The 27,629-nt window shown below is 35.1% G+C and overlaps 2 protein-coding genes and 1 long non-coding RNA gene across 5 annotated transcripts in view; 2 read left to right on the top strand and 1 right to left on the bottom strand.

Annotated features, from left to right (window-relative positions):
* Positions 1 to 6,762, top strand: part of LOC134243302 (ATP-binding cassette sub-family D member 3-like) — a 30,925-nt gene extending 24,163 nt beyond the window's left edge. The window contains exons 22-27 of one of the 2 annotated variants that reach the window (XM_062725537.1): positions 4,141 to 4,254; positions 4,465 to 4,515; positions 4,607 to 4,651; positions 5,039 to 5,143; positions 5,612 to 5,668; positions 6,078 to 6,762. In XM_062725537.1, coding sequence (XP_062581521.1) covers positions 4,141 to 4,254; positions 4,465 to 4,515; positions 4,607 to 4,651; positions 5,039 to 5,143; positions 5,612 to 5,668; positions 6,078 to 6,155 — 450 coding nt within the window. In that variant the 3' untranslated portion in view covers positions 6,156 to 6,762. The remainder of the gene's footprint in view (positions 1 to 4,140; positions 4,255 to 4,464; positions 4,516 to 4,606; positions 4,652 to 5,038; positions 5,144 to 5,611; positions 5,669 to 6,077) is intronic. The other variant, XM_062725539.1, reaches the window with a different exon arrangement.
* Positions 6,763 to 8,122: 1,360 nt separating this feature from the next.
* LOC134243307 (E3 ubiquitin-protein ligase MARCHF8-like) lies at positions 8,123 to 20,259 on the bottom strand. Of its 2 annotated transcripts, XR_009987006.1 has the most exons (5): positions 20,141 to 20,259; positions 17,140 to 17,427; positions 14,110 to 14,199; positions 8,871 to 11,762; positions 8,123 to 8,795 (listed from the first exon to the last, which is right to left on the bottom strand). XR_009987006.1 is itself a non-coding variant. In XM_062725560.1 (4 exons), the coding sequence occupies exons 2-4, from the start codon at positions 17,401 to 17,403 to the stop codon at positions 11,397 to 11,399; spliced, it is 720 nt and encodes a 239-aa protein (XP_062581544.1). In that variant the 5' UTR covers positions 17,404 to 17,427; positions 20,141 to 20,259; the 3' UTR covers positions 8,123 to 11,396. The 2 variants fall into 2 exon arrangements, 1 of the variants encoding a protein (XP_062581544.1); XM_062725560.1 differs by having other exon boundaries at positions 8,123 to 11,762.
* A 3,534-nt stretch (positions 20,260 to 23,793) lies between these two features.
* LOC134243294 (uncharacterized) lies at positions 23,794 to 26,114 on the top strand. The gene is made up of 3 exons (XR_009987005.1): positions 23,794 to 23,977; positions 24,116 to 24,241; positions 25,361 to 26,114. It is a non-coding gene; the product is annotated as an uncharacterized LOC134243294 (long non-coding RNA).
* Positions 26,115 to 27,629: the final 1,515 nt, after the last annotated feature.

Genomic DNA, 27,629 nt, shown 5'->3' with positions numbered 1-27,629 from the left:
TTTTCCGTGAAAGATATAAAACTGGAATAGGTGAACATTTTAAAATCTGCAGCTTATTCCGTGAAAGATATGAAACTGGGATAGGTTAACATTTTATAATCATGCAGTTTATTTCGTAAAAAATTTAATTAAAATGCAGCTTTTTCCATAAAAGATATAAAAATGAGATAGATGAACATTTTATAAAGATTTGAAACCGGGATATTCTAACATTTTATAATCATGCCCTTTCTTTTCGTAAAAAAAAATAATAACATAAAATACAGTTACAGTGGCGCCTCATTTATCCGGACGCTTTGGTTCCCAGGCAAATTGTCCGGATAAGTGAAGCGTCCGGATATCTGAATTCTATTGATTTCTCTTCCAGATATACTGTATTTGTATTGTAACTCTTATATACAAAGAAAGATATTAAAATGCTATCATTTAGAAATAATTAATTTTTTTTTAAACACTTATCTTTAGTATATATCAGCACTACTTTTACACTTTTTTCAAATATAATAAATTTTTTTATAGCTAAAAACTAGATGCCGACTCGCGCTCTCTTTGTCGGTGGTGTAGACATGACTGTAGCTGGAGAGCAGAATGACAAACATTGGATATAACGCTGCTTATATGGGCAGATTTTTTCATTACCCAGCTTAGTTTTTACTCTGTATTTCCTATAAATTGATGAACATAGCCAAGCCAATTCTCTCATGTGCAGCTTTGATAACACCCAAGCGAGCTGTCAGTATCGGGTCTAATTTTAATATGAACATGCACTCATCCACGCTAAATCTGACATAATAAAAATTCACGCAGTAGTCATCCCAAGTGAAATCATTGATTGTCTAAAATTATTTAAATTTGATTAAATGTTTTAGTTTTTTTTTTTCATCTTCCGATGAAAATTACACAATACCGATGTGTGTGTGCCATGTGTAGACTACGAGATTATGAAACTATGTCGTCCCGTCTATAAATAGAAAAATATTTAAAACCAGATCTGTGCTAAAATTATAAATATCTCAAGATAACAAATAACTGAATAGAAAATTGTTTTCTGTTACCAACACAGTTAATTGTTTATTTTCATTTGTGTATCGATCTCTCGTATATTATGACCATACCCACTTAGCATGCTTAATCTGTGGACTAATCATCGTAAGTCATTCATAACACTGGCACAGGTGATCGTCTTGTAAAAACAACCAATCCGGCCAGTGTTTTGATAACAATTATCACTCAGTTCAGGCGTGAATGTTGACTAGAATGGAAGTACAAATTAAAATTTACCGTCCGGATAAATGAAGCAATTTATAACGTAAAAATACATTTTGTAGTAAAAAATAGCCGTCCGGATACGGAACGCGGAATTCCAGATAAATGAGTCAAAATTACGTTGAAAAAATCCGTTCCCGAGAAAAATCGTCCGGAAGGTGAAGCGTCCGCATATCTGGCGTCCGGATATCTGAAGGTCCACTGTATTCCATTAAAGATCTATAATTGGGATAGGATAACATTTTATAATTATGCAGCTTAATCCGCAAAAGGTATAAAATGCAACTTGTTCCGTATAAGATTTGAATCTGGAATAAGTGAACATTTTAAAAATCATGCTGTTTATTCCGTAAAAGATTTTAAATGCAGCTTATTTATGAGTCAGTGGATTGAGATTTATTAGGTAAATTTTAACATTTAATCATCCATTCCAGCCCTCAAATCACGTTCATATGAACTTCGGGGAATCGAAACAGTATGATATTGGGGTTTTTTTTTCATTTATACAGCAAGCAAACATATCTATCCGGTAGTGATAATAAACAATTTTTTCAAATGAAAGGCTTATTTGTATTTGTCAAACATAAAAAAAAACTACATATTTGCTTGAGAAACATTATAAACATGCCTCTAGGAACTGAGTAATATTCAACTATTTTCCATTTGCTTTGATTGTATTTCCAGTATTCAAAAAAATATAACCCCGGTAATTAAATATCAGTTTAAATTCAAAGCCTACAAATAATGTTTTGTGCTTTGGTAGTATCTTTGAAAATAATTCAATTAACAGCTTTATCTTGGTCAGCACTAGCCATAAGCATCATGTTGATTAGCAATTTACAGTTATTGATATCTTGCAGTTTGATACAGACGAAATTACCACCATTATAACAAAACAGAAGATGATTAGGGAAAAGGTGTTAAACATCTGGCTTCGTGCATTTATTACTGCTCCATTACCTTATTTTTACTAATACATTAGAAGTACCCCTGTATTACATATTAATTATTAAGTTATACTTATGAACATATGCAAAATAAAATACCAAATAAAGAAAATAATGTATTTACTCCATCAATTACAGCAAGTTGCATAAGAAGCTTTACTTGGGAATGTTTCAAAATTATCTCATTATAAGCAGCATTGTCTTAATTTATTCAACAAATATGAAGAACTGCTTGGACAAATGCTGCTGACTCTATCAGATGGTCTGTGTTGAACAAATGCCGCTAAATGCAGCTGACTCTACCAGAGGGTCTGTCTTGGACAAATGCCGCTAAATGCCGCTGACTCTACCAGAGGGTCTGTCTTGGACAAATGCCGCTAAATGCCGCTGACTCTACCAGAGGGTCTGTCCTGGACAAATGCCGCTAAATGCCGCTGACTCTACCTGAGGGTCTGTCCTGGACAAATGCCGCTAAATGCCGCTGACTCTACCAGAGGGTCTGTCTTGGACAAATGCCGCTAAATGCCGCTGACTCTACCAGAGGGTCTGTGTTGGACAAATGCCGCTAAATGCCGCTGACTCTACCAGAGGGTCTGTCTTGGACAAATGCCGCTAAATGCCGCTGACTTTACCAGAGGGTCTGTCTTGGACAAATGCCGCTAAATGCCGCTGACTCTACCAGAGGTCTCTCTTGGATAAATGCCGCTAATTGCCGCTGACTCTACCAGAGGGTCTGTCTTGGACAAATGCCGCTAAATGCCGCTGACTCTACCAGAGGGTCTGTGTTGGACAAATGCCGCTAAATGCCGCCGACTCTACCAGAGGGTCTGTTCTGGACAAATGCTGCTAAATGCCGCTGACTCTACCAGAGGGTCTGTTCTGGACAAATGCCGCTAAATGCCGCTGACTCTACCAGAGGGTCTGTGTTGGACAAATGCCGCTAAATGCCGCTGACTCTACCAGAGGTCTCTCTTGGACAAATGCCGCTAAATGCCGCTGACTCTACCAGAGTGTCTTTCTTGGACAAATGCCGCTAAATGCCGCTGACACAACCAGAGGGTCTGTGTTGGACAAATGCCGCTAAATGCCGCTGACTCTTCCAGAGAGTCTGTGTTGGACAAATGCCGCTAAATGCCGCAGACTCTACCAGAGGGTGTGTGCTGGAGAAATGCCGCTTAATGCCGCTGACTCTACCAGAGGGTCTGTCTTGGACAAATGCCGCTAAATGCCGCTGACCCTACTTGAAGGTCTGTATTGGACAAATGCCGCTAAATGCCGCTGACTCTACCAGAGGGTCTGTCTTGGACAAATGCCGCTAAATGCCGCTGACTCTACCAGAGGGTCTGTGCAGGATAAATGCTGCTAAATGCAGCTGGTCTGTGCTGGACAAATGTATTGGTATGATGTTGTTGGCCATGATTTTCGTGACTTCTTACATGAAGGAATAGCCAGGTATAAATAAACTCCCTTAAAAAAAAAAAATTGTGTTTGATATCAATTTTCATTGTATTCTTTGCTATTTATAGCTGAATACAAACTCGTATGACCAAAACGGCCTCAGACGGGATTTAAATACCTTGACCCAAGCACACAGAAATAAATGCGCAAAACTTTACGCTTAAGATAAGCAATGTTATGAAACTGAAAAGAAATTTAAATATATTTCTAGAGGCCGTATATGACAGTGGGCATACTGAGGGATCAGGTCATTTATATTTGTATAAATAAGTTACCTTATACATGTAATATATTTCTAGAGGCCATATATGACAGTGGGCATACTGAGGGATCAGGTCATTTATATGTGTATAAATAAGTTACCTTATACATGTAATATATTTCTAGAGGCCATATATGACAGTGGGCATACTGAGGGATCAGGTCATTTATATGTGTATAAATAAGTTACCTTATAATATATTTCTAGAGGCCGTATATGACCGTGGGCACTTTGAGGGATCAGGTCATTTACCCAGACTCCCACGAGGAACAGATCAAGAAGGGAACCAAAGACTCTGATCTCCTGGAAATACTCAACAAGGTCAGACTATCGTGGTTTATCTGAGAAGTTTTTTGACGGTTTAATATTGTGCCTAATTTATTGCGATAATTATGTTTCTGTTGACAGGTCCAGTTGGGAGTTTTTTTTTACTGTTTATTATTGTGCCTAGTTTACAGTGATATTTATGTGTTTTTTTGACTGTTTAATATTGTGCCTATTTTATAGCGATATTCACGTTTCTGTTGACAGGTCCAGTTGGGATACATTTTAGAGAGAGAAGGGGGATGGAACTCTGTACAGGTAGGGGACGCAACTTAAATCAGAAACTTGTGATCTCATAACTAAATACTGTTGTAATATCAAATTTATGTGTTGACATTTTATTTCTAAGGATTGGATGGATGTCCTCAGTGGAGGAGAAAAACAACGAATAGCTGTAAGTACAAATGGGGGTCTCGTGAATGTTTAACAACGGGGCTCTTGTGAATGTTTTACAATGGAGCTCTCGTGAATGTTTTACAATGGTGGTCTAGTGAATGTTTAACAATGGTGGTCTGGTGAATGTTTTACAATGGTGGTCTGGTTAACTTTACAATGGGGGTTTGGTGAATGTTTTACAATGGTGGTCTTGTGAATATTTTACAATGGGGGTTTGGTGAATGTTTTACATTGGGGGTCTTGTGAATGTTTTACAACGGGGGTCTAGTTTGTTTTACAATGGGGGTTTGGTGAATGTTTTACAAGGACAGAAATATTTTTTCCACCAGTGGTAGGAACATTTAATGTTAAATAACATCATGCCATGATTGTTTTATACTTTCAGATGGCCCGCCTGTTTTATCATCGCCCTCAGTTTGCCATTTTAGACGAGTGTACGAGCGCTGTCAGCGTCGATGTAGAGGGATATATGTACCAGTACTGTAAAGAGGTAACAGATACACACATCGACTGTAGTCAATTGTGCATATAAATTCTACATATTTTTAAGCATGTAGCAGATTACTAACTTATCAAAATCTCAAGGTTTATGAGAGCTTTTGTTATTTGTCTTTGTTCCTTTAAAAAATTATAATGTATTAGAAAAGTACAGATTTAATGAAATCTGAATAGACTGAGGATGTCTATTAATTTTGCTATCCAGTGACTTTCTATACTGTTAATCACTTTTAATTCGCTAGAACTTTATTTGCATGCAATTACGCAAGTCTGTCCAATCACGAAAATTTCATATATTTTTTTGTATTATTATGGTTTATATACAACAGAACCACAGCGCATGAAAATTTTATCTCGCTAATGAATACCAAAATAGCTTAGTCGCAAAAACAAGGTTTCGGAAAATAGAGTGATCTACAGTAGTATTGAATTCTGATCGTATGTGATTTTTTAATTACAGGTGGGAATTACTTTGTTCACAGTTTCACACAGGAAGTCATTATGGAAACATCATGAGGTTAGAATCAATAATCAATGAATGACAAAAAGTAGCTCTTAAGGTGGCAAGACCTGCTTCTAAGGGGGATAACTTTAAAATTGATACCATTAATACCATTAAAAAGATTTCCTCTTCAATATTGTTTTTTTCGTAGTAAAAGTAACAAGAACAGTAAACCAATATCACCTATTGACAATATTTTTGGGAGAGTAATAGTCATTAATCCCAGTAAGAATTATCTTCCTTATAAGATCAATAAACCTTAAAAACATTTGTCAACTACTAAGAAATGAAGAATTGAAGTTTAACTCCGTAATTTATGACGTTATGCACTTCAAAATCAATGTGATCATTTCATGAAAATGACTACCAGAGCAAATAGTATACATGTACTGTATTATTGAATTTGAATTATTTTCTTTTTCAGTATTATTTGAAAATGGATGGCCGTGGAACGTATGAATTTGGAGATATTACTTCAGAGACAACTGAATTTGGGTCTTAACTGTGATATAAACTTAGGAAATCATTTCATGATCAGGAACTAATTTTTATTGATCATATACTGTTTTTTTTTAAATTTGTGATTAACTTATAAAAATGAAGGTATGTTTTTATGTGTTGAAATAGAATTTTAACATATGAAGTTTATGGGTTGTCAATACAGATTTTATAATGGCTATACTTGACAATGACAACATCAGATTTACATGTATTTAGCCTTTTTCCATTTGTGGGAATGTCTGTACTTTTCCCATTCTACAGATTTTCTATATGTTTCTTGTGGTATTTTTATAATGAAAATTAAAGATACAATAATTTGAACTGAATAGTTTCCAAATATTAGAAGGAAAAGTAGAATTTTCAGAAATAACTTGTACATTGTATGTACAATTATATATCAAACTGCTTCATAATTCTAAAGCACTGTACCTCTCAAATGTCTTCAAAAAATTAATCTCATTTGACTTGACTGATCCTTTTATGGAAAGAATGTGCAGTAATTTGCATAATACATATGTACATACATGTATATTTGTACAATTTAAAAACAGAAAGCATGTGTTTGAAAACCGGTAAATTATTAATAAATCATCATAAACCAGAAGAATTAGCAGTCTTTTGTATGAAAATTCATAATGTAAACACAAACTATGATATAAATGCCATATGTACAAAGTAAATATACATCCCAATCTTGTGCCCACTTTTTAGACCATATTTTGATAAAATAATATACAGTATAAAACATAAATTTAGGATTAGAATTTTAGTTCATTACATGTGATTGGATGTGGCCTTCCATGTCCCTTTTCTTTTCATTACTCATGCAGTTAGATTGAACTGCCCTTAGATTGAAGATTAAAGAAATTGTTATTTACAGTTACTTACTTGATTTGTAATAGATTAAAATATTTTTAGCATTATATAAGACAAAAGTAAGAAATTTAATCAATTGTTTTCATGAATTTTCCCAATGCAAGTAAACAACAGTGATTTCTGCTCACAAATAGTCCATTGTCTTTGGACATTTTTTCTGCGCACATAAGGCACATACCCTATGTTCTAAATGAATGAAAAAGTCTCAATATGCATATCTTTATATATTTTTTTTCTGAATCCAAAAAACAGTTTCTGTTAGTGTTTAGCTTCCTTAAATGGAATGCTTACTTGGAAATCCTTACACGGTCAAAATCTCTATAAAAAAAATGTCAAATATTTGTCACTGCCCTAGGAATTCATAAATTCCATTCATTGGCTATTCTGCATCTCATCAGCAAGTATGATGCTGGAAGCACTTTCAGTTTTATATTAACAACTTAGTTCACACTCATCTGGCATCGAAGCTTTAATCTTAAAATCAATCTGTCTTTCCATCTGACACCAACAGGTCTGTGTAGCTTGTATGTAATGGATAAATTGTATGTAATGGATAATAACTAGTATGTGATGGATAACTAGTATGTTTTGGATAACTAGTATGTGATGGATAACTAATATGTAATGGTTAACTAGTATGTGATGGATTACTAGTACTGTATAAGTGGAAATTCTAGCAAGGATTTAATTTTGGCATTATTAGCGAGGGTGCTGAGATCGCTAAAATGGAATATCGCTAAAATTTAATTGGGTTAAATTTATAATAGTTTCTTAAGTGAGCATATCATTACCACTATAATTACATATCGCTAAAAATAAAATACCTATTTTTAAGGACAAATCGCTAAATTTCCACTTATACGGTATGTTATGGATAACTAATATGTAATTGATCTTAAACTAATATGTAATGGATAACTAACATGTAATGGATAAATAGTATGTAATGGATAGGGAAATTTGAATTCCTTACATTTATCCACAGCATTCAGACAAACATACAGTAGGTCATTTATTTACTATACTTCCTTTGTTGTGCGAGCTTAATCAAAGGCAAGATTTATTTCTCTTTTTAACCAAAAGAAAACTAAATATTTAATGAATTATTTTACTATAAAACTTTCAATGACATAATACAGTTATAGACATTTGTATATTACAATTTCCTGTACAGATATACATGTATATATATATTTTATATATTAAACACACTGAAAATGCACCAAAGTTAAGGTAGAATAAACAATGAAAACATTAACAATATGAAGCAAAATTCTCCATTTTTACATTTTTACATCTGTCCTCTCACAGTTTGTTACTACAGCATAGTAAGGCGCCAAAGTCTTTTAGCAGACATTAGTCACCAAGAATAATTTTCAAAATGTGTTAGCGATAAAAAAAGCCATTGGTGCATCCCTTTGATTTATATATAGCATTCCTCTTTGACCCACCACATAAATATTGTCACCACTTCAAACTGCATTGTAAATTTAAAAACAACTCAAAATTTGCTGAGTACCATTTCTTAATACATGTATAAACCTACATGTATAATTGTACAGCTATAAACTCAAATTTGCATGTAATTCTAAATATTTAACTTAAACATTAATTGTCATGATTATAACACAAAATTTGAATGAAGTCCATTTCTCGCATAAAAGTCGAAAGAACACTTGCCAAGATCCTATTTAGGACAAATCCAAGATACAAAGTTAGTAATCTTCAGCAAGACTTATTTTCTTTGGTTTAATGCAAGAAACCTCTGTGAATAGACTGCTAGTTTGAAATCTGGAAACATGACAGTAAGACTTATTTTCTTTGGTTTGATGCAAGAAACATCTGCGAATAGACTGCTAGTTTGAAATCTGGAAACATGACAGTAAGAGTTGGCTTAAGAGAGAGATAAGGGCCCATAAGCAATACAGTGACCTATTGGTGATTGTGTAGCTTTTATTAAAGCTGATATACAATAGCTAACCGGAACAGGTGAACAATATTAAAATTTCTTGGAAGGCACTTTCCCCCAGTTTCTGCCTATATCCTTGATCATGTGACTTAAGGACTGGACAGTTCCTGAAAGTGAGCTGATTTTGGAGGAGGATTGAGCAAACTTCTGTACAACATTTAGTGTCATCATTTCTATAAATAGAGGAAGCAACATCTCTTGTTAAACAAAGCTTTAAAACAACTATGAGACAACACAAAACTAACACCTTAAAGCCATCAATAGAGCAATGAATTCCAAGGTGACGTCTTTATTTGAAAAATATGTTTAAGGAATCTATCTGCATTATGGACCCTTGTCCTCCGATAAAAGAAATTTATTTCGCACAAATAAACACGGCATTCAAATGAAACTGTGAGTTTCAGTTGTAAGTTATACATTCAATCTCTTGATAGATCAACAATCTTTTTACAAAAAGGAAACGAAAAAGGAATTTCAAAACTGAAAAAAAAAATAAGCACAAAGGTGGAAAAATTAAAAATAAAATGCACCAAGACTGCCTATCAATACAACTAACTGTTTAACAATGAGGCAAGCACTTTTAGTGTGGCTAATAAAAGGAGAAAAAAATAAAGCACTACAGGCAACATAATATAGAAATAATAGTAAAGCAATGCTTATCAAAAAAGTACAAAATTATTCTTCACATTCATTTTCTTGACTTTTACTGAGAGCCAGTTTCCAAAAAAATTGTATCAAGTCTTGGCTATTGTTCATACAGTACATCACTTTTAAAAAACCACACATTTATATACTTTTCTGAGTGTTCAGAAAGCAAAAAATTCTACAAAACATTCAGACTTTCAGACTTTCCAAAAGTTCTCCACTTATTACTCTCCTCACTGTATCCACAATCCAAATTTTATCTACTATTTCTACCTCTGATAAAAATAGATATACATAAGTATTAAAATGATAAAGAACCCAAAAACATTATATAAATGATTCAGTTCGCTAAGTTAGTGCTGCAAAAATGTTTGATATAAAAATGTGGTGATCAAGTTCTATCCTAGATTAATAGTGAAGTGAATTCCTGGATTATAATACATACTTAATCATGTCAAAGACATGTTATATGACCATTCAGAAGAAAAATATATTCCGAATTCGTCATGGTCAAGACACATGTATACATGTAGTAATCACTCTAAATATAATTGTGCGTTGTCACTCAAACTCTTTTTCTCCGCTCAAAAACTCTGCAATATTTCTTTACTAAACTTTGTAATTTAATTTCATTAGAAATCTCATGAGCCTCACAGGAGAGCAGGTTTACAGATTAAGGGAGACCAGAGCACCATGATTCAATAACTGATTATAACTTTCAGAGAGAGGATAAAAATTGAAATTTAACTTACAGAGGTGTTGTTATGCTCAGATTTTCGGTTTGGAACTAATCATTGTATCATGCTGATCTGGTCCATGCCACAGTATGTAGCAATAATGACTTCAATGTGAAGTACTCAATAAAACAGAAAGATTAGGAGGGGGATGACCATTTGATTCTGAAAGGGAGAGGGAATGGTGGATTTTTGGAAGTCAATAATATTTGAACATGTTGAATATAAATTTGACCTCAAATGGGAGGAAAATAATCTCTCCTTGACTGGTGGACACCCATCCCTCCCTAACCCCCAAAATAAAGTCTTTTTGACTGTCTTTTTCCAATCCACTTTTTTCCAGGGAAAAAAATAGATAATGTCTCTTATCATCTAGGAAACAAATATGAAATCCTCCAATGGCAAAAAAAAGAATCTGACTTGACAAAACTTGCCCCCCCCCCTTTTCAGAATTAAATGGTCATCCCCTAAACATTTGTTGAATATTTAGCCCAAAAAATTTAACAGAGACGTTGGAAGTTTTAAGTCATTACAATAGTAGTCCTAGCCTTCCTTAATGATCCCCTCAATTATCAGTACATGAATAATTGAATAGGAAGAGATTTGGTTCCTTGAACCAAAATACAAGACATAGAAAGTCGATAGAAATGAAGAGATTGGTGATAATAAATGGAAGAAATAAGACATATCACAGTAACAAGTTAAGTGTGTAAACAGTGGATGACCTGTTAGATTTGTTCAACTGCTTTCCACTCGTCCCCACTCCCACGATGCAGTCTCTCATACTCTCATGACCCGTGTTGATTAATGCAGTTGCCTTGTGACTCATAACATCACGCAGTTTTCTCATCTCCACTGTCATTCTTATAAAGTTTGTGATGCTCGGTTACTGACTCTCACCATCTCTCTCCCACTCGCACACAAACTGACCCCATACAATGAGTCCCTAAATCACACAAACTGAATCCATGCGAGTCTCTCAATTACACAAACCCACCCCATACAGTACGCCCCTCAATCACACGTAGGCAACTGGACCACCATAACCGGGATCTTTGCTTTTATCGTAGGAGTCCACTGCCCAGTCTGTGTTCTGCGTTACGAATTTCAGGAACAGTTTGTACAGCGTGTGTCTAGCCTTGATCTCCACCGTCATGGCGATGAAGAACGCCACGAAAAACGTGACCCCACAGGCCAACGTAATGATCTCCTCGATTGTCAGTTCTACTTTGTTTTTTGGGAGTTTGTTTATCTGTCCCTTGTCCGAGAGAAAACACATAATAGTAGCCACGGCGCAGCCAATCATAATCAAGAGGTTGACAAGGAACACCAGATGGAGGCACTTGTCCCGAGCATTCACGCGCGGCCATCGCCAGTTCTTAAACTGAAAAAAACAGATGGAATTAAATCTGAAGTGTTAGCTAAAATTTAAGTACAACATCTAACTTTCTATCTAAGATAAGTATTATTCCAAAGGTATAGGCATTACTGAAAGATATTAAACTATGATCATAGGCAGATAATAAATATTATAAATTGTTATGATTTACATGTATCCTTGGTATATGTGTAATGGGAGAAGAGAAAAATGCAGCGGACCAGACCGGGATTCGAACCCTGGCCCCCTCACTCAAGTCAGATGCTCTATTTACTGAGCTACCTGGCCACCGGTGATCAAACCCAATTGACTGCCACACTCCTCCTTCCTTAAAGGTCATCCAAAGACCACAACCTAGGCTCACTCCTGGCAGGCCTCTCAAATGTCAGTTCCAGGGCATGGCATCAAATGTAACAGGAGAGGAGAACAAGAGACCCAGGGGCTACATCGCTCACCTGAGCTCTGGCTATGTAAAACTAAAAGCAAAAATCAGTTCAGTATTGAAAAATTTAAATATTAAAGTGGGTTCAAGTGGGACCATGATTTGAACAAACTTGAATCTACACCACATGAAGATGCTTCATATCACTATGACCAATCATGGCTTTCCTGTTCTTGAGATTTACAGAGAAGAAGAATTTTAAAGATTTTCCCCATGTATTCCTATGCTAAACATTGACAAACTTAAATCTACACTACAAAGGATGCTTCCCATGAGTTTCATTGTGGCCCTTATATATTCCTATGCTAAAATTTGACCCCCCATTGTGGCCCCACCCTACCCCTGGAGGTCAAGATTTGAACAAACTTAAATCTACACAAAGATTTACCTTATATATTCCTATGCTAAAATTTGACCCCCCCATTGTGGCCCCACCTGAGGATGCTTCCACGCGAGTTTCATCTTTCCTGGCCCAGTGGTTCTTGAGAAGAAGATTTTTAAAACATGCCATTAATTTTTCACTAATTCATAATTATCTCCCCTTGGAAGAGGGCATGGCCCTTTATTTCAACAAATTTGAATCCCCTCCACCCAAGGATACTTTGTGGCAAGTTTGGTTGAAATTGGCCCAGTGGTTATTGAGAAGAAGATGAAAATGTGAAAAGTTTACAACGACGCCGACGACGACGACAACAATAACGACGACCGACAACGGAAAAATTTTGATCAGAATAACTCACTTGAGCCTTCAGCTCAGGTGACCTAAAAATGCAGAGCACCTGATTGGAGATTCAGGGGGCCAGGTTCAAATCCTGGTCTGGTCTGCTGCATTTTTCTCCTCTCCCATTACATATGTACCCATATATTATTCTTTTTTACATTACTTGGATTGATTTCAGCATTTCGCTTCAACAATTAACACCTCACTAGAGTTAAACTGCTATCTTAAGGTCTACAACACGTTCATCAATATCTGCTTTGCTTCCCTTCATTATATAAAATTAATAATTTTTTTTAAAGCAATATGAGCCGAAACTTTGAAGTTGGAATTTTTTGCTGCAAAATTGTAAATAACTATTTCAATGTGAGACAAAATAATGTAAATAAACTTCTCTTGTTCATATTTGCGATAGAAGAACTATTTATAAGCTTCGAATGAATCAAATTACATTATTGCCGTCCTGTTAAATAATGATTTCTTATATAAAACTGTATATTGGATTGTTTATAGAAGTCTTTCCTCTGCTTTATTTTTATCTAATTGATCAAAAAGGTTTAAGTTACATACAAATTCATCATAATAACACATTTTAACAGCAAAATAAAATTTTCAAAAATGCAGCTCATATTGCTTTAAATTTTATTCTAGATATTGAGATTGAAATACAGTAAAACTTGGTTTATAACGAAGTCACTGGGACCTGTGAAATTACTTCGCTATATCCGTATATGGAATTTCTTAAATTTATATAGCTGGGGATCCAAGATGACTTCACTATATCCCTAATTCGTTATATCCATATATGGAATTCGTTAAATTCATATAGCTGGGGATCCAAGATGACTTCGCTATATCCATAAATTTGCAATATCCGTGTTCGTGCTAAACGAGTTTTACTGTACACAAAGACAATATGTTGTTGGGACTTCAAACTGACTTTGAGATATCCATGGATGGTATTTGACTATTTTGAAATATCAGATCTATTTAATAAGACACTGAAGTTCAACTGTACACCAACAATTGTGACATTGTCAATGCTAATGATTTATAATAGAAATATATCTTTTTTTTAAAGTAGCAATACTTCACTGACAAATTCTTGGGGAAATATTATGTATATTATGCATGAAGATGAAGTTGATATTTGACCTCAACACTGTAATGTACAAATATTACAAAGATTTTACCCTGAATTTCTTGTGTCTGTTAAATTGGTATTGGCACAGCTCACACTTGGGTGGTTTCTTTGTTTTTCTTGTGGAAATGCTTATCCATTTCTGAAACAAAGGTTCAAAAAAGATCAATGAATGTCTAAAACTGGTCATCCTGCCACAAGACGACCGTATTGTCTGACTTGTTTGTCTGACCATAGCCTGACCTGACAGGGACATGTGACCTTCCTGTCCGTCAAAAAAAATTAGCTGACATAGCAATTCAGAGGAATTTCTCTACATCATAACAAACTCAATTCTATACTAAATTTATCATATATATTCCTAAATAACCCCCATTTCATGGAGATTGTGACATGTAAATTCAATAAAGTACATAGTTTAATTATTGGGGATATGGTTACTAATAGGTTATAACCAGGCTACATGGGCAGATACTAAATAGCGATCTAGACAACTGCTACAACCACTGAGCTAGTGTACTATGCCCTTGACTATGTATAATTTTTACATGTACAATAATTGTTGCCCAACATTTCTTTCCCTGGCATGCCTCACATTCTCTGATAATTATATATCTACATGTCAATAGCCTTACGGCTAATTATATCCATGGGAGACCAGAGTACATTATCTAAATGACGTACTGTACACTTCCAAACTATCAGTGTACTCCCTAAATAATACTAGTTAGAATTTGTTAGAGTACATAATATACAGATGATGGAAAATACAATAAACTAAGGATAAAATCATCAAAACAACTTAATTGTTTTTATTAAAATTTCCATTCTCTAATTTCCATGTGTTGTATCTATTTATAGGTACAGCTTACGACAGATCCCAGTTCAGAATTAGCATGAAAAACACCACATTTACTGACAACAACAATGTCAAGGACAAACTTAAATTCCTACAAAGCTTCAATTCAAACTTATAACACTGAGTCGATCCTAATGGCAGTCTCTGGCAGAAAATTATTCTCAGGTCCGGAAACCGACTATTCTACATGGCATGTCTATATATCTATAATTAACCACAAAACACTCCACTGAGTGACCTGGTCTTACGACCGTGTTAGCCGCGAGTTTCATCACCTACATATTATATGTATATGTAGATAATTACATGTGTATGTACTTATCAATGACTGTTACATAAGCTCTGCATCTTAATGTCCTAAATGAAAATAACTTACCAGTATATAATTTCTATTCTCATATTGCCTTAGGCCAGATAAAATTAATTTTTAGATTTTCATCCTAATTTGCTAAAAAATTAGGGTGGGCAGGCGGATTTTATTTTTTATTTTTTATAATTGAAAGTATCAAGATAAGAGGGACTTTTCGTACACATTCTTTCCTCATGTAAGTGCCATATATGAATAGATTTGACTTCTCATCGGCCTTCCCCAAATACCTTTTAGTTTTACCAACAAATCCTGTTAAAAATTTTATGTAAAATATCACAGATTTCCACCTTCCTCAAAAACTTGATCGTTCTTGGGACTTGACATGTTTGACATTGAAATTGGTCATATTAATTTTGCAAAATTTATAAAATATTCTACTGAAAAGCCTAGGCCTGAACAGTTATAATATTTAACATTTTCTTAACACTGTTATTCTCTGCCAATGATGTTTTATTTTTTATGCAAAATCACATACAGCTGGAGATTGTAAAAACTTGATCAGGTGCATTTTCCTCGTCTATTTTTACCTATATTTAAAGTCTTTTAAAAACTTGCTCATGCCAGTGGTGATGGTATTTAGATGTGTTAAGCAGGTTATGCTATTTTTTCTTCTCTTCCTTCTCTATAATCATGACAAATTTTCTTTTCCTTTCATATTTAAACTGCTTTTATTGCCGATTTTTCTCCATTCTTCACATGGCTCTTTTGCTTTAAATAGCGACACACGACTTTCAATACAGGCGGGAGATAACTCTTAAACTTTGATCCAAATTCTTGCTGAATAAAAATACATAAAAATACATTTAACACCAAAAAATCAACAAAAAAAACAAGGGGGGGGGGGGACACTTTGAGAGGGGCGGGCAGGGATGAGAATCTAAAGATTAATTTTATCTGGCCTTCTTAAAATTCCATGAATATTTAAATGTTCTACATTTTTATTACTTATAATTAAGGTACCTACACTTTCATAATTATGATAAAAGTAAAATCAAGTATCTTCAGACTGTGAATATTTTTGACTCTGATATGGGTAGAGGGATGAATTTATAACATCTGCTGTACGTGACTTGTGCAGAATCCATTATTGATATTACAACAAGCTTCAATATTTAATTATACTATCAAGTAAGTGCATTTATTTCTAGCTCTACATTTAAGCCTTAACATTAGACGTGCTGATCAATACAATGCTACCACTTTAAGATTACACAGTTTATTTTTCTCAGCAGCCTAAACAAACCATATCAAGCATTCATGTACTTTATTTAAACAGTGTTATGAAATGCTGTAATTTTCAATAAATAATGCAATACATAATGGTAATTTATCGGTTATCTTGCATAAAGAATATAAAGTTTCCAGTTGTTTAAGCAATATCACCTGGTAGTCCATTAAAAGTGTGCAGTTATGTTAACATTGAGCTGTATGCTGAAACTAAATCGATAAACGATAAACCACCAACACAGCTCCCCCTATATGGCCGCTTGGTCTTTATTTCCTGGTGCTCAGCATCATTGATTTTACATTTGATATCCTTTGAAGGACTGATTTAGGTTGAATGAACCAATAGTCTGATAAATTATCCCAGAGAGAATACCAGTAATAGATACATAGTAAACTAAAATGTCAGTGAAAATATGCTGAATAAATTGACTAACATATAGAAGAAAACAAAATATTTGATTTTGGGAGACAGAGGGCATAATAAAGCATGGTTATGTATGTATTCTAATTCCTTAGGACTTCTGAGATTTCAGCCACAAAATCTAGCAAATCCAGGTCTATGTACACTGCAAAAATATTATATATAATAACCCCTCTCTAGAGTGACTATAAATGATCTTGCTTACCTTCAAACAGCTATAGTGTATAAATCGAAGTGACCCTGAGCAGCGGCAGGGTGAGAACAGGGGGTCAGGTAGATCCCCGGGGAGCTGGCAGATCCGACAGATCGGCAGGAGGTCCGTCCCCGCGACAGAGCCCTCGCGGGACAGGAACTTCTTCTTCTGTGGTAGGGGGGTGAGGTTGGCACTCCCTATGGTGTGTATGCTGGCTATAGTCAGGTTAGAACTACCGAGCTGCACTAGCACTGGGTCTGGGGGTTCAGCTTCCATCTCCCGCTCAGTACATCCAACAACCTGACAGGGAAAAATTACTCCATTATAAACGTGTTGCTCATGAACTTTTATAGAAATGTAACATAACAAGGTGATTAACTCTGGGATCATTGACGTATTTCACACATTAATTATTAAGTTCTATCTTTGATGTGTGAAGTGATTTGCAGGAAGACAATGGACTCTCCTACAGCTGTTGGGAATTACAGTGGTATACTAATTTAAATCCTGTAATATCTTATTATGATTTTAAGGAATCTAAAATCTTGTATGTCCTTTCCTGGAGGTCAATAATGTTTACTCATAATTATCCAACTGACCGCAAAACCCCTAAAACCTCTGAACTGCACATCATAAAACATAACAAGGGCATTCCCAAAGAACATACCTATAAATCAAGACAAGTCAAAGTACTCATTATCGATTGCCAAATTACACCACTTCTGCTTTGCAAGAAGGACACAAATTACATAACTTCCGTTTTGCACAAAAGACAATTAAACTAACACAAACACACACACACAAGCATGCTGCTATCAGTTCCAACTCTTTTGTTATGGAGGCATGCTTGTATACATCAATTTGTCTTATATTTTATAAACATGATAAAAGGCAACTAAAAGTTTTAAAATATAAATTTATCGATAGCTCGATCTTCATAGAGGAGAAACTCAATTTGAAGTCAGAATTTAATTTCTTTTAATAAATAAAGTTTGAGCTCAAATCATCTACCTGTGAGGTAGGCATAAAATGCAAAACATTCTTTATGAATTAATTATTAAGAATAAAACACATAATTATTTTAAAGAAATTTACAATTATGTACAGACCTGTTTCTGAAGCAATTTAATTTTCACATGCACAGTTCACTATTCACTCTATACACGTGGAACATGTACCCCGGTAATCACTACTTTTGCTTTACTCCCGGTTTTTATCTTGTATAATAAATACGAATGCTGCTGCTAGGTTTCTTACAGTGTCGACACCCGTTAACTCAGTCGGCAATATATAGAACTGGTTCACTGGCCTGTAAGATTACCTCTGGTGACCCAGTAGACAGTACATACCTAAATCAGTACAATATTCCACCCCTCCGTCTGCCTGCACATTAATTACGTTTTATCTCGCAGTATTTAACCAACACATTCATTTTTGTCACCTAGCCGTTCTTTTTACGCTGTGATCTACTTTTCTTTTTGTCGGTCCATAGCCCTAAGTCATGAATTTCAAATTTATCATCAAACCTTGTGTGTCATGTCAGGTTTTGATTGCACTGTTAAGATTTTAATTAGTTTTAGCTCACTATACCTTTAACCATCGTAAAAAGGACATTGACATAGATTCATACAACTAAATTTAAAAAGATTTGTATCAAGGTGTCAATTTCTACAGCACTTAAAACTTTCTTATATAGTTATCTATATTTCATTGACCACAATAAACTTCAAATTTTCAGTAAAATTCTCATCAATTATTTCAAGTTCCTCAGTGTTCCTGTGTGATCTAATTAATTCATTAAATCTTTCTTATATTACAATTTGGCTCCAACATTCCAAAGTTATTGGCAAGGTTAATTAATCTTTTAAACAAATGAAGATAATCCTCAAAGATTGAGACCAAACTGTCAAAATGTTGGTATTCAAATAAAGGTCTTGTCACAGTGAAAATACAGGATGTCATGAATGCCCAAACAGCTACCATTCAAATATGGCCAAGGTCAAAACTTTCTGCTAAAAGGTCAGACTCCAAAGTCAAAAAGAATTTTCAGAATGTAACTACCTAAGGTATATATAGGCCAGTTCTCATGTAATGCACAGGTGAAATATATAAGCCATATCACTTAAAACAGTTCTCACTAGGTTAAAGCTAAGGGTAAATTGGGTAAAAGGATCTATAGGTCAATCTTAAAGGTCAGTGTCAATAATATGGGATCTCAAAGGTCTTGTCCCAAGGATCTATACTTTTATGAAATATGAAAGCTTTAAATTTAGCATAGGCAATACCCCAAAAGTTGCAGTACTTTATTTTCAGCTGCATGCGTGCATGTATGAAGTTTTTTTTTTTTTAAGAGTACAGTTTGTTTGTACAAATCAGAGTGTGTTTGTACGATATTCTAATTTATCTCCGATTCATCTGCCATGATATGGGCTAGATCTAGTTCATTTTTTTCTGCATACTGAACCGGTTGGTGCAGAAAATTGATACTGCGCAATAAAATGCACTTTCAGTTCTCAGTAATTTACACACATCTCCAATCATTGAAAAATACTTCCTCCTAACTTAGTTAAAATTAATTTTTAATGACATTTTATATTTTTGAGTAAAAACTAAACCTCTCTCGTTATGTTATCTGGATTAGTAGGTCAGGCACGCACAGAACAGCTGTCCCTCATTGTTCGCTAGAGCTGTTTTGTGTGTAAACAATATGCTGACCCTGGAGACATGCAAGATATTTGTCTCGTTAAAAAAAATGTGATAAAAGTGTTTTCCCAACATCTTCACTGAAGTTTCTATTTTCATTATATTTTAACACCCAAGAGAACAAGGATAACTAGCCTACAAACGTTTCTTTCGTACAGTAATCGCAATCAGCTGATCATGTTTAATTTCAAACCCCTCCGAGTCTGAATGCGCCAAGAGGCACGCGCTATTGAGGCCCCAAACCATCTACAATTTCCTCCGGCCTCTGACTGGGCCACGAGTCTAAGTGACGTTATCTTTTTAACTTTACCTTGAAAATGCAAAGTCTCCTTCCAACCAATCTCTTCTCCAACGCACCAGTTTTGGCCGGTTTGTTTTGATCACGTGATCAGAGAGAGAGGGCGCTTGTGTATTTGCTTTGTTTGCAAAGTGAGAAAATGTAAAGCAAATGGATTCATTGTTACCGCAAACATATGTCTAAAGAATTGAACAAAAACACTATATTACATTTAAAGTTGTGCACAACCATAATGACATGATCCGGAATTATATTTTTAGCTCACCTGAGCCGGGGACTCGGGCAGGTGAGCTTTATGCAATGTCGTTTTTCGTCGTTAATTTTTCATAAATTTCAAAGAAAATAAAACTTGTTAGTGGCAACTTTTAAAAATCTCACATAAACCACCAAGCCAGATAATTTGAAAAATATGTGAAAGCTTTAAAAATCATGTCCCACCTCCAAGCTAGGGGATATAACAGGAAATCAAAGTTTTACCAAAATCAAAACATCCATATAATAATATCAATAAAGAAGCATCATTGAATCATGTATATAGAGAATAATACATACCCTTTTCCATATCACATCCTGTATCAGCCCGAGACACCAATATCAGCCAGAGGGCCGAAGGCCCGAGGGCTGATACAGGATGTGATGTGGAAAAGGGTATGTTTTATTATATTTATTACATACTTAGTAATAAAATACAGTTGAGAAGAAAATAAGTAAATAATCATGCATGGACTTCTTACATACATGTACATAGTCTAATGTCTCATAAGATTTGGGTTTGTTTCTATTTCTATTTCAATGCACTTGATCCGTAATTTGAAAATATTCTATAGTATTACATGTATTTGTAAATTAAGATTAACCTTATTTTCAAAAAGTTAAAATTAAGAGAATATGAACCCACCAAAAATTGTGTATGAGTACAAGTACTGTTATTGTGGTTTAATTTACTAAGGGTGTGATATTGACGTCACAATAGCCGTATCAGCCCTGCAGGGATGATATGGATTTTCAGGGCTGATACGGATATCAGCCCCGCAAATCCATATCAGCCCTGCAGGGTTGATACGGCTATTGTGACGTCAGCCATATCGCATATGCAAAAAACCTGTATTTATTACTAAGTGTGTAATAAATATAAATTAAGATTCGAGTTTGTACAAATCTTTATATGACCCCTGGGGATAGGGTACGTACGTGGGGATCAGGTGAGCGAGGTGGTCCAAAGCCTCTTATTTTAACTATATACGCGAGAGTCTTAAAATAATTGTCCTTGTTTGTATTTTTAAATGAGCATTATAACATTATCAAAATATGGTGAGAAAAAAATATCACACGTACCTTATCAAGTTCTTTTTTATCATAGATTAATTATGCGATTATTGACCTTTTAGAGACATAAATAAAATCGATCACCACATGAATTAACATACATAATATTATAGATAAAACTGCCAACTGAAAATGAATGAAAATCCTTATTTTGTTTTAAAAAACACTCAAGCGAATTTGTTTGAACGCAAAAAAAAAAAAAACAGAGCCTCCCTGGGGGAAAGGGGGCATGCAAACATACGTACATTTCACAATTTCTTTGTGAATGACAGTTGGAACCTAAACACCCCCTCCTCCTGCTGCAGACACGTAGCAACAAGGGGGGGGGGGCTGCCCCCACTTTTTTCCCCAACATAACTTATACTATAGGAAAGGTTCATTTACCCCCCCCCGAAATATACAGGATTTTTGACTTTGGACAACTTTTGTTCCCCCCTTTTTTTTAGGTAAGTATTTTTTCTCTGGCTGCCCCCCCCCCCTCCCCGCCCACTTTCAAAAACGATGAGCACTACGTGGCTGTGCTGTGGAGAAAGTGCAGTTATTTTTAAAGTTGCTACCGAGAGCTACATGTATGCACCATACATCCGTCTATCTACGCAGGTGACAACGACTTTAAGCAAGCGGCTTATATAGAAGCCTAGCTGCAGAACTGTAGCTGACTCCAAAAAAATATAAATTGACAGACCGGAGAGCTATATACAGTGCCACCCATAGAAAAAACTGTATATTCATTGCGCACAAAAGGTGCGCTGTTTCTCGATTTATTTCTCAATGTTTTTAAAACTGTGACATCTCAAAATATTACTAACCGTGTGTTTCTAACATTACATATATTCTTTCACCGTTGCCACATTCCTTATAATTTTTTTAACAGCCCTCCTGGCCCTGAAATTGAAATCATCGAAAATTTCGCCTATTTATACTGCCATTTTGGTCTTCACGATAATCGGTCCAACGCACTTAGTACAACTGTAAACTATGAAAGTATATAATAATAGATCTATAGAGGAGTAAGGACTTTAGCTCTTTTTTTTTTTTTTTTTTTTTTTTTGCAATTGAGGTAAGATCTAGAATTTCAAAGAATTAATTCAGAACCGAGCGCACTTTTTTTTGCGCAATAAATATACAGTTTTTTCAATGGTTGGCACTGTAGCTCTCTGGTCTGTCAACATATATTTTTTTTGCGAAAGCGAGGGGACATTTAGTCTCATTCGTCTGTCCAGCTAGCTGTCAGTCTGTCCGTCCGTCACAAAATCTTTAACCTTGCCCATAACTATTGATTTAGTGGAGCTATGACTTTCATCTTTCACATGTGTATTCCTCGCGACAAGACCATTCTTTGGGTACCACCAAATTTGACCTTTTGACCTTGACCTTGGAGTTTGACCCTCTTTTACACAAAAATTCCAAACTTTTACTTTGGCCATAACTTTTGAATGGTAGGTACTAAGACTTTCATATTTCACATAAGTATCTTTTGTAGCAAGACCTTCATTGAATACAAACAACTTTGACCTTTTGATCTTGACCTTGGAGATTGACCTTCTTTTCAAAAACTTTGACCTTGGCCACAACTTTTGAACGGTTGATGCTAGGACTTTCATATTTCACATATGTATTTTTTGTAGCAAGACCTTTCTTAAAAAACCAACAACTTTGAACTTGACCTTGGAGATTTACGTACTTATGAAAAAACTTTAACCTTGACCATAACTTTTGAATGGTAAGGGCTAGGGCTTTTATACTTCACATATTTAATCCTTGTGAGAAGACCCTTCATTGGACATCAAGAACTTTAATTTGACCATGACTTTGGAGTTGACCTACTTTTAAAAAACTTTAACCTTGGTCATAACTTTTGAACGGTTAGGGTTAGGATTTTCATCCTTCACATATGTATTACTTGTGACAAGACCTTTCTTAAGAAATCAAGAACTCAGACCCTTTCACCTTGGAGTTTGACCTACCCTTCAAAAATTTATCCTCGACTATAACTTTTGAACAGGTAGTGCTAGGGATTTTGTTTTTCACAATCGTATTTTTGTGAGAAAAACCCTATACTTTGGGTAATAATATATTTAATTTGCATTTAAGAAAAGTTTAATCTTCGTTATGTTGCCATACGGGGTCATCAGTGTTTCACAAACACATCTTGTTCCTAATATATTGAGAAGAGATAGGGTTTTCATATTTGACATGTGCATTACCTGTGACAAGATAATTCCGAGCATGCTTTGCTTTGATTTCTTACCCCTTGACCTTGACCTTCATGATTGACATTATCTAAAAAAAAAAATCAACTTCAATGATAATTTCTAAATAAATGACATATAATAGGGTGTTCATATTAGACACAATATGTCATAAAAAATAACATTTCTCCCACAAAGACACCCAAAGCGGGGGACCACAATTCTTTGAATTTGCTTGTTGTACATGATTTCAATGTCGTTTATTTTAACAACTAAATGTTTGTCAGAAGAATTTTGGTTACTGAATTGATTGATTCTGGTTTGCTGAAGGGTAAGCTTTTTGCTATAATTAATATTACTTTATGTACGGGTCATTATGGAGGTATTTTAGTTCTTCAATCATAAATTGGTTATTTATTGTTAGAAAGAAGAAATTTAAGTTATTTTTCTGCGTTCATTGATTTTGAAGAGTAACGTAGGATTCCCACCTATTTACCGTCTTATCAGCGATCAGCTGACTGGCCAAGGTAAACAACACAGACAAATGGAGGTCTACAGTATACCTGTACGTAAACGGACCATTACGTAAATTAGTGTAAGTTAAATTAACAAGTTTTTCTTATTTTCAAAATATGTATCACAATATATACTTTCAAAAATTACAATTTTAATGTTTATTTCACCTGGTCAAATTCTGGAACAGAGTTCGTGTCACCTATGGAATGTGTATATTCACTCTGTATACCAAGCAACCAGTAAATTATCTTCGAATTTAATGTTAAACTTTGTCCACTTCCGTGTTCGCACCTCTGTCCCGGAATTCTCAATTGTGTGGAATGTCCTAAAGATGTACACGGTAATCGTATTAAGGGTGGTGCCTCAAAACTTTTGAATTATTTAGGTTTAGGTGACCAGCGATGTGTAATACTGTATACAGGGAAATTTTCGCCCTGTTTTATTTTCGCCCCTTTCCATTGGCGGATCCAGAGGGGGGGTTCTGGGGGTTGGAACCCCTCCTTTATTTTTTGCCAAGTGGGGAAAGAGAGAGAAAGAAGGGGGATAAAACGTTTCCCGAGAATATGTATTGAATAGATAGATTCTCAGACATTTAGTTTTTCCATTCACCTTCACTATTACTTTTTATGAGTGAATGGTAGAAAATATTCTACTTATTCTTATATATCTTATATATGATATGTACCATGCGAGGTTAAATTTGATATTAGATTCCCGCGATCTTAATTTGGCTGTTGGCAAGAAGGTGCCATTTTTTAAAACTAAATCTTATGAAGGAACTAAAATTTAATTCATTGTTTTATACCCAACCCAAAAAGGATTTTCAAATTCTTTAAGAAAATTCATTCTACTCTTCGGAAATGCTGCAAATCCATTCAATTATAAGGCTTCAGTAGTTTTTTTTAAATGTGTTGATTTTTTTAATACGGACTGGGGGTACCTTTTCAAAGAAAAAAGGACGTAGAACAAAGATATTATTTTCCACAATCTTATTTTTTTTTCATACATGTGTGTGTGAATCTCTGCCTGCGCGTGGGTCCCGGGGGGGGGGTCAGAGGGACACAACCCTGGAACCCCCCCCCCCTTTCATAAATTGCTGGATCCGCCCCTGCTTTCGCCCTATACTTACAGGTGGGCGAATTTAAAACGGAGCGAAACGTCCCATTTACTGACGGTTCTCTGTTACTTTATTTTATAGATATGCATCGGATTTTTATAGCGATTTACTCGCTATTTCTAATGCCAACCAGGGTACAGAAACATTTTCAGAGGGACATGTGATAAAAATTCATGGATTTTATTCTCGCCGTTGCGATATCAGCAGGACTCGGACATTTGGTGATATTAATGCTGTATTGTGCATTACTCTGCAAGAGAAATGGGGGATGCAGGGTAAAAAATACTGACTCCAGACGCAATACAACAGAGTCGCCAACAGAAAATGCAAGCTTTCCAGAGGCTGAAAGAGGTCACATGAACACAACAGTCCAATCAAATGATCCGGAAACTGATGATCACCAGTCACCACGGGAAACAGACGACCAATCACAAACATTCCTGACGAACACGTGGGTTTCAAATGTGATGTCGCGAATTCGAAACATAACAAGAAGAGCAGAGACTAGAAATGACATTGAACAAGGGAGAGGTGAATTAAACATGACTCATATATATCCAGAGGGTCTTCCTTCGTACGAAGACGCAATCAAAAACTTAGACATGATCCCCGACCCCCCACCCTCCTACGAAGAGACAATGTTAGATCCACCGAGTGTTGTGCACGATATTTCATGATACTAGCATTTATAGCCAAGTTATGAATTTTATGGGAGATATTTTATTTCAAAAAAGATCGTTTCTAACATTAAAGTATACTTTATGCAGAATTTCTACAATTTGCAAAAATCTCACAAAGATTGAAATTATTTGCCTGTGAAATAGCATACTTACACCAAAGGGGTAAAAAAGGATCCTTTTCTCCACTTTAACAATTTTGGTCGATATAAGTGTGTCTTTGCTCCATTTTTATTCCCCGTAATAGAAGATTTGGGGGTATAAGTTTTTGTCATGTCTGTCCGTCTGCCTAGCTGTTTATCTATTTGTCTGTTTGTCCGCAAAAACTTTAACCTTACCAATAGCTTTTGAGTGGGTGAGTCTATGGCTCTCGTACTTCGCATATGTGTGATAAGACCTTTCTTTGGGTACCACCAATTTGACCTCTTGGCCTTGACCTTCAAGTTTGACCAACTTTGACAAAAAACAAAAAACAAAACTTTAACCTTGGCCATAACTTTTGAATAGTTAATGGTAGGGATTTACACTTCACATTTGTATTCCTTGAGACACGATCTTTCTTTATGTACCACCAAATTTGACCTTTTGACCTGAGATTTTGACCCACTTTCAAAAAAATTTTAACCTTGGCCATAACAGTAACTGTAAGCACTTGGGTTTTCATATTTCACAAGTTTATTACTTATGAAAGGACCTATCTTTGGATACCAATAATTTTGATTTTTTAGCCTTGACCTTGGAGTCTGACTTTGATTTGAGAAACCCTCTCGTCATAAGCTGCCATATGGGGGCATCAGTTTTTCACAAACACTTCTTGTTTTGAAAGTTAATTAAACCTGAAAGTTTGCTTAAATATATACCGGTACATTTTGGTTAATAAAAACAGCGAAGACCCACTACATCTTTAAATAATACACTTACAATACATATGTTATTGCCAGAGTTCAAGTCCATCGAATACTGCAATATTTTTTTTTAATAAAATTAGATTATAAATTAATTTTGGCCGAGAATTGTGTTCTCGGAGAAAATTTATTTATGATAATTTCATAAGTCTGAATTCGTAAATTGAATATGATTTTTGAATATCTGAATCTATAGGCATCCTGCGCGCTTTTTGTTCACTCATCTTCTTTTAAATGATATTGGAGAGAGAGTGATTCTGAGAGAGAGAGAGAGAGAGAGAGAGAGAGAGAGCAATTTGTACGCCAAACGAGGTCATTTTTGGAAAAGTGATACATGGTATGCGATGGCACTACATGAGACTGACTTATAGTAACGTGATGGTAACTAGTGCTAATTGTAACGGGGACCGTTACAGTTGTTCCCCAAACGCTCCCCAACTCCCTTTTGGTGCCATATTCCCTATAAGCTTCATTAAATAAGACAACCCCTATGCATTTGAGACTTTAAGAACGTTTACCCAGAAGTGTACCAATTTCATTCAAATTTTAGCATTGCACGCTGCGCATGTGAATGCACGTGCGTAATGACCACATATTCTTGTCTTCACAATCTATAGATTTTAATATACTAAATATCAAAGTATTTAATCCAAAAGTATTAAAAAATACGCTAATTCAAGTGTATTTTTGATTTTACTCATTTCACGTGCACGCACGTGCTCACATGAGCATGGCGACCATACTTTCTTGTAGAAGTCCATTACATCT

This window comes from Saccostrea cucullata, unplaced genomic scaffold (genome assembly GCF_032062105.1).
Source record: "Saccostrea cucullata isolate Sc308-1 unplaced genomic scaffold, CSIRO_AGI_Scuc_v1 ctg133, whole genome shotgun sequence".
NCBI lineage: Eukaryota > Metazoa > Mollusca > Bivalvia > Ostreida > Ostreidae > Saccostrea > Saccostrea cuccullata.
Note: the sequence above shows the minus strand (reverse complement) of the source record. Positions and strands in the feature narration are given on the sequence as shown.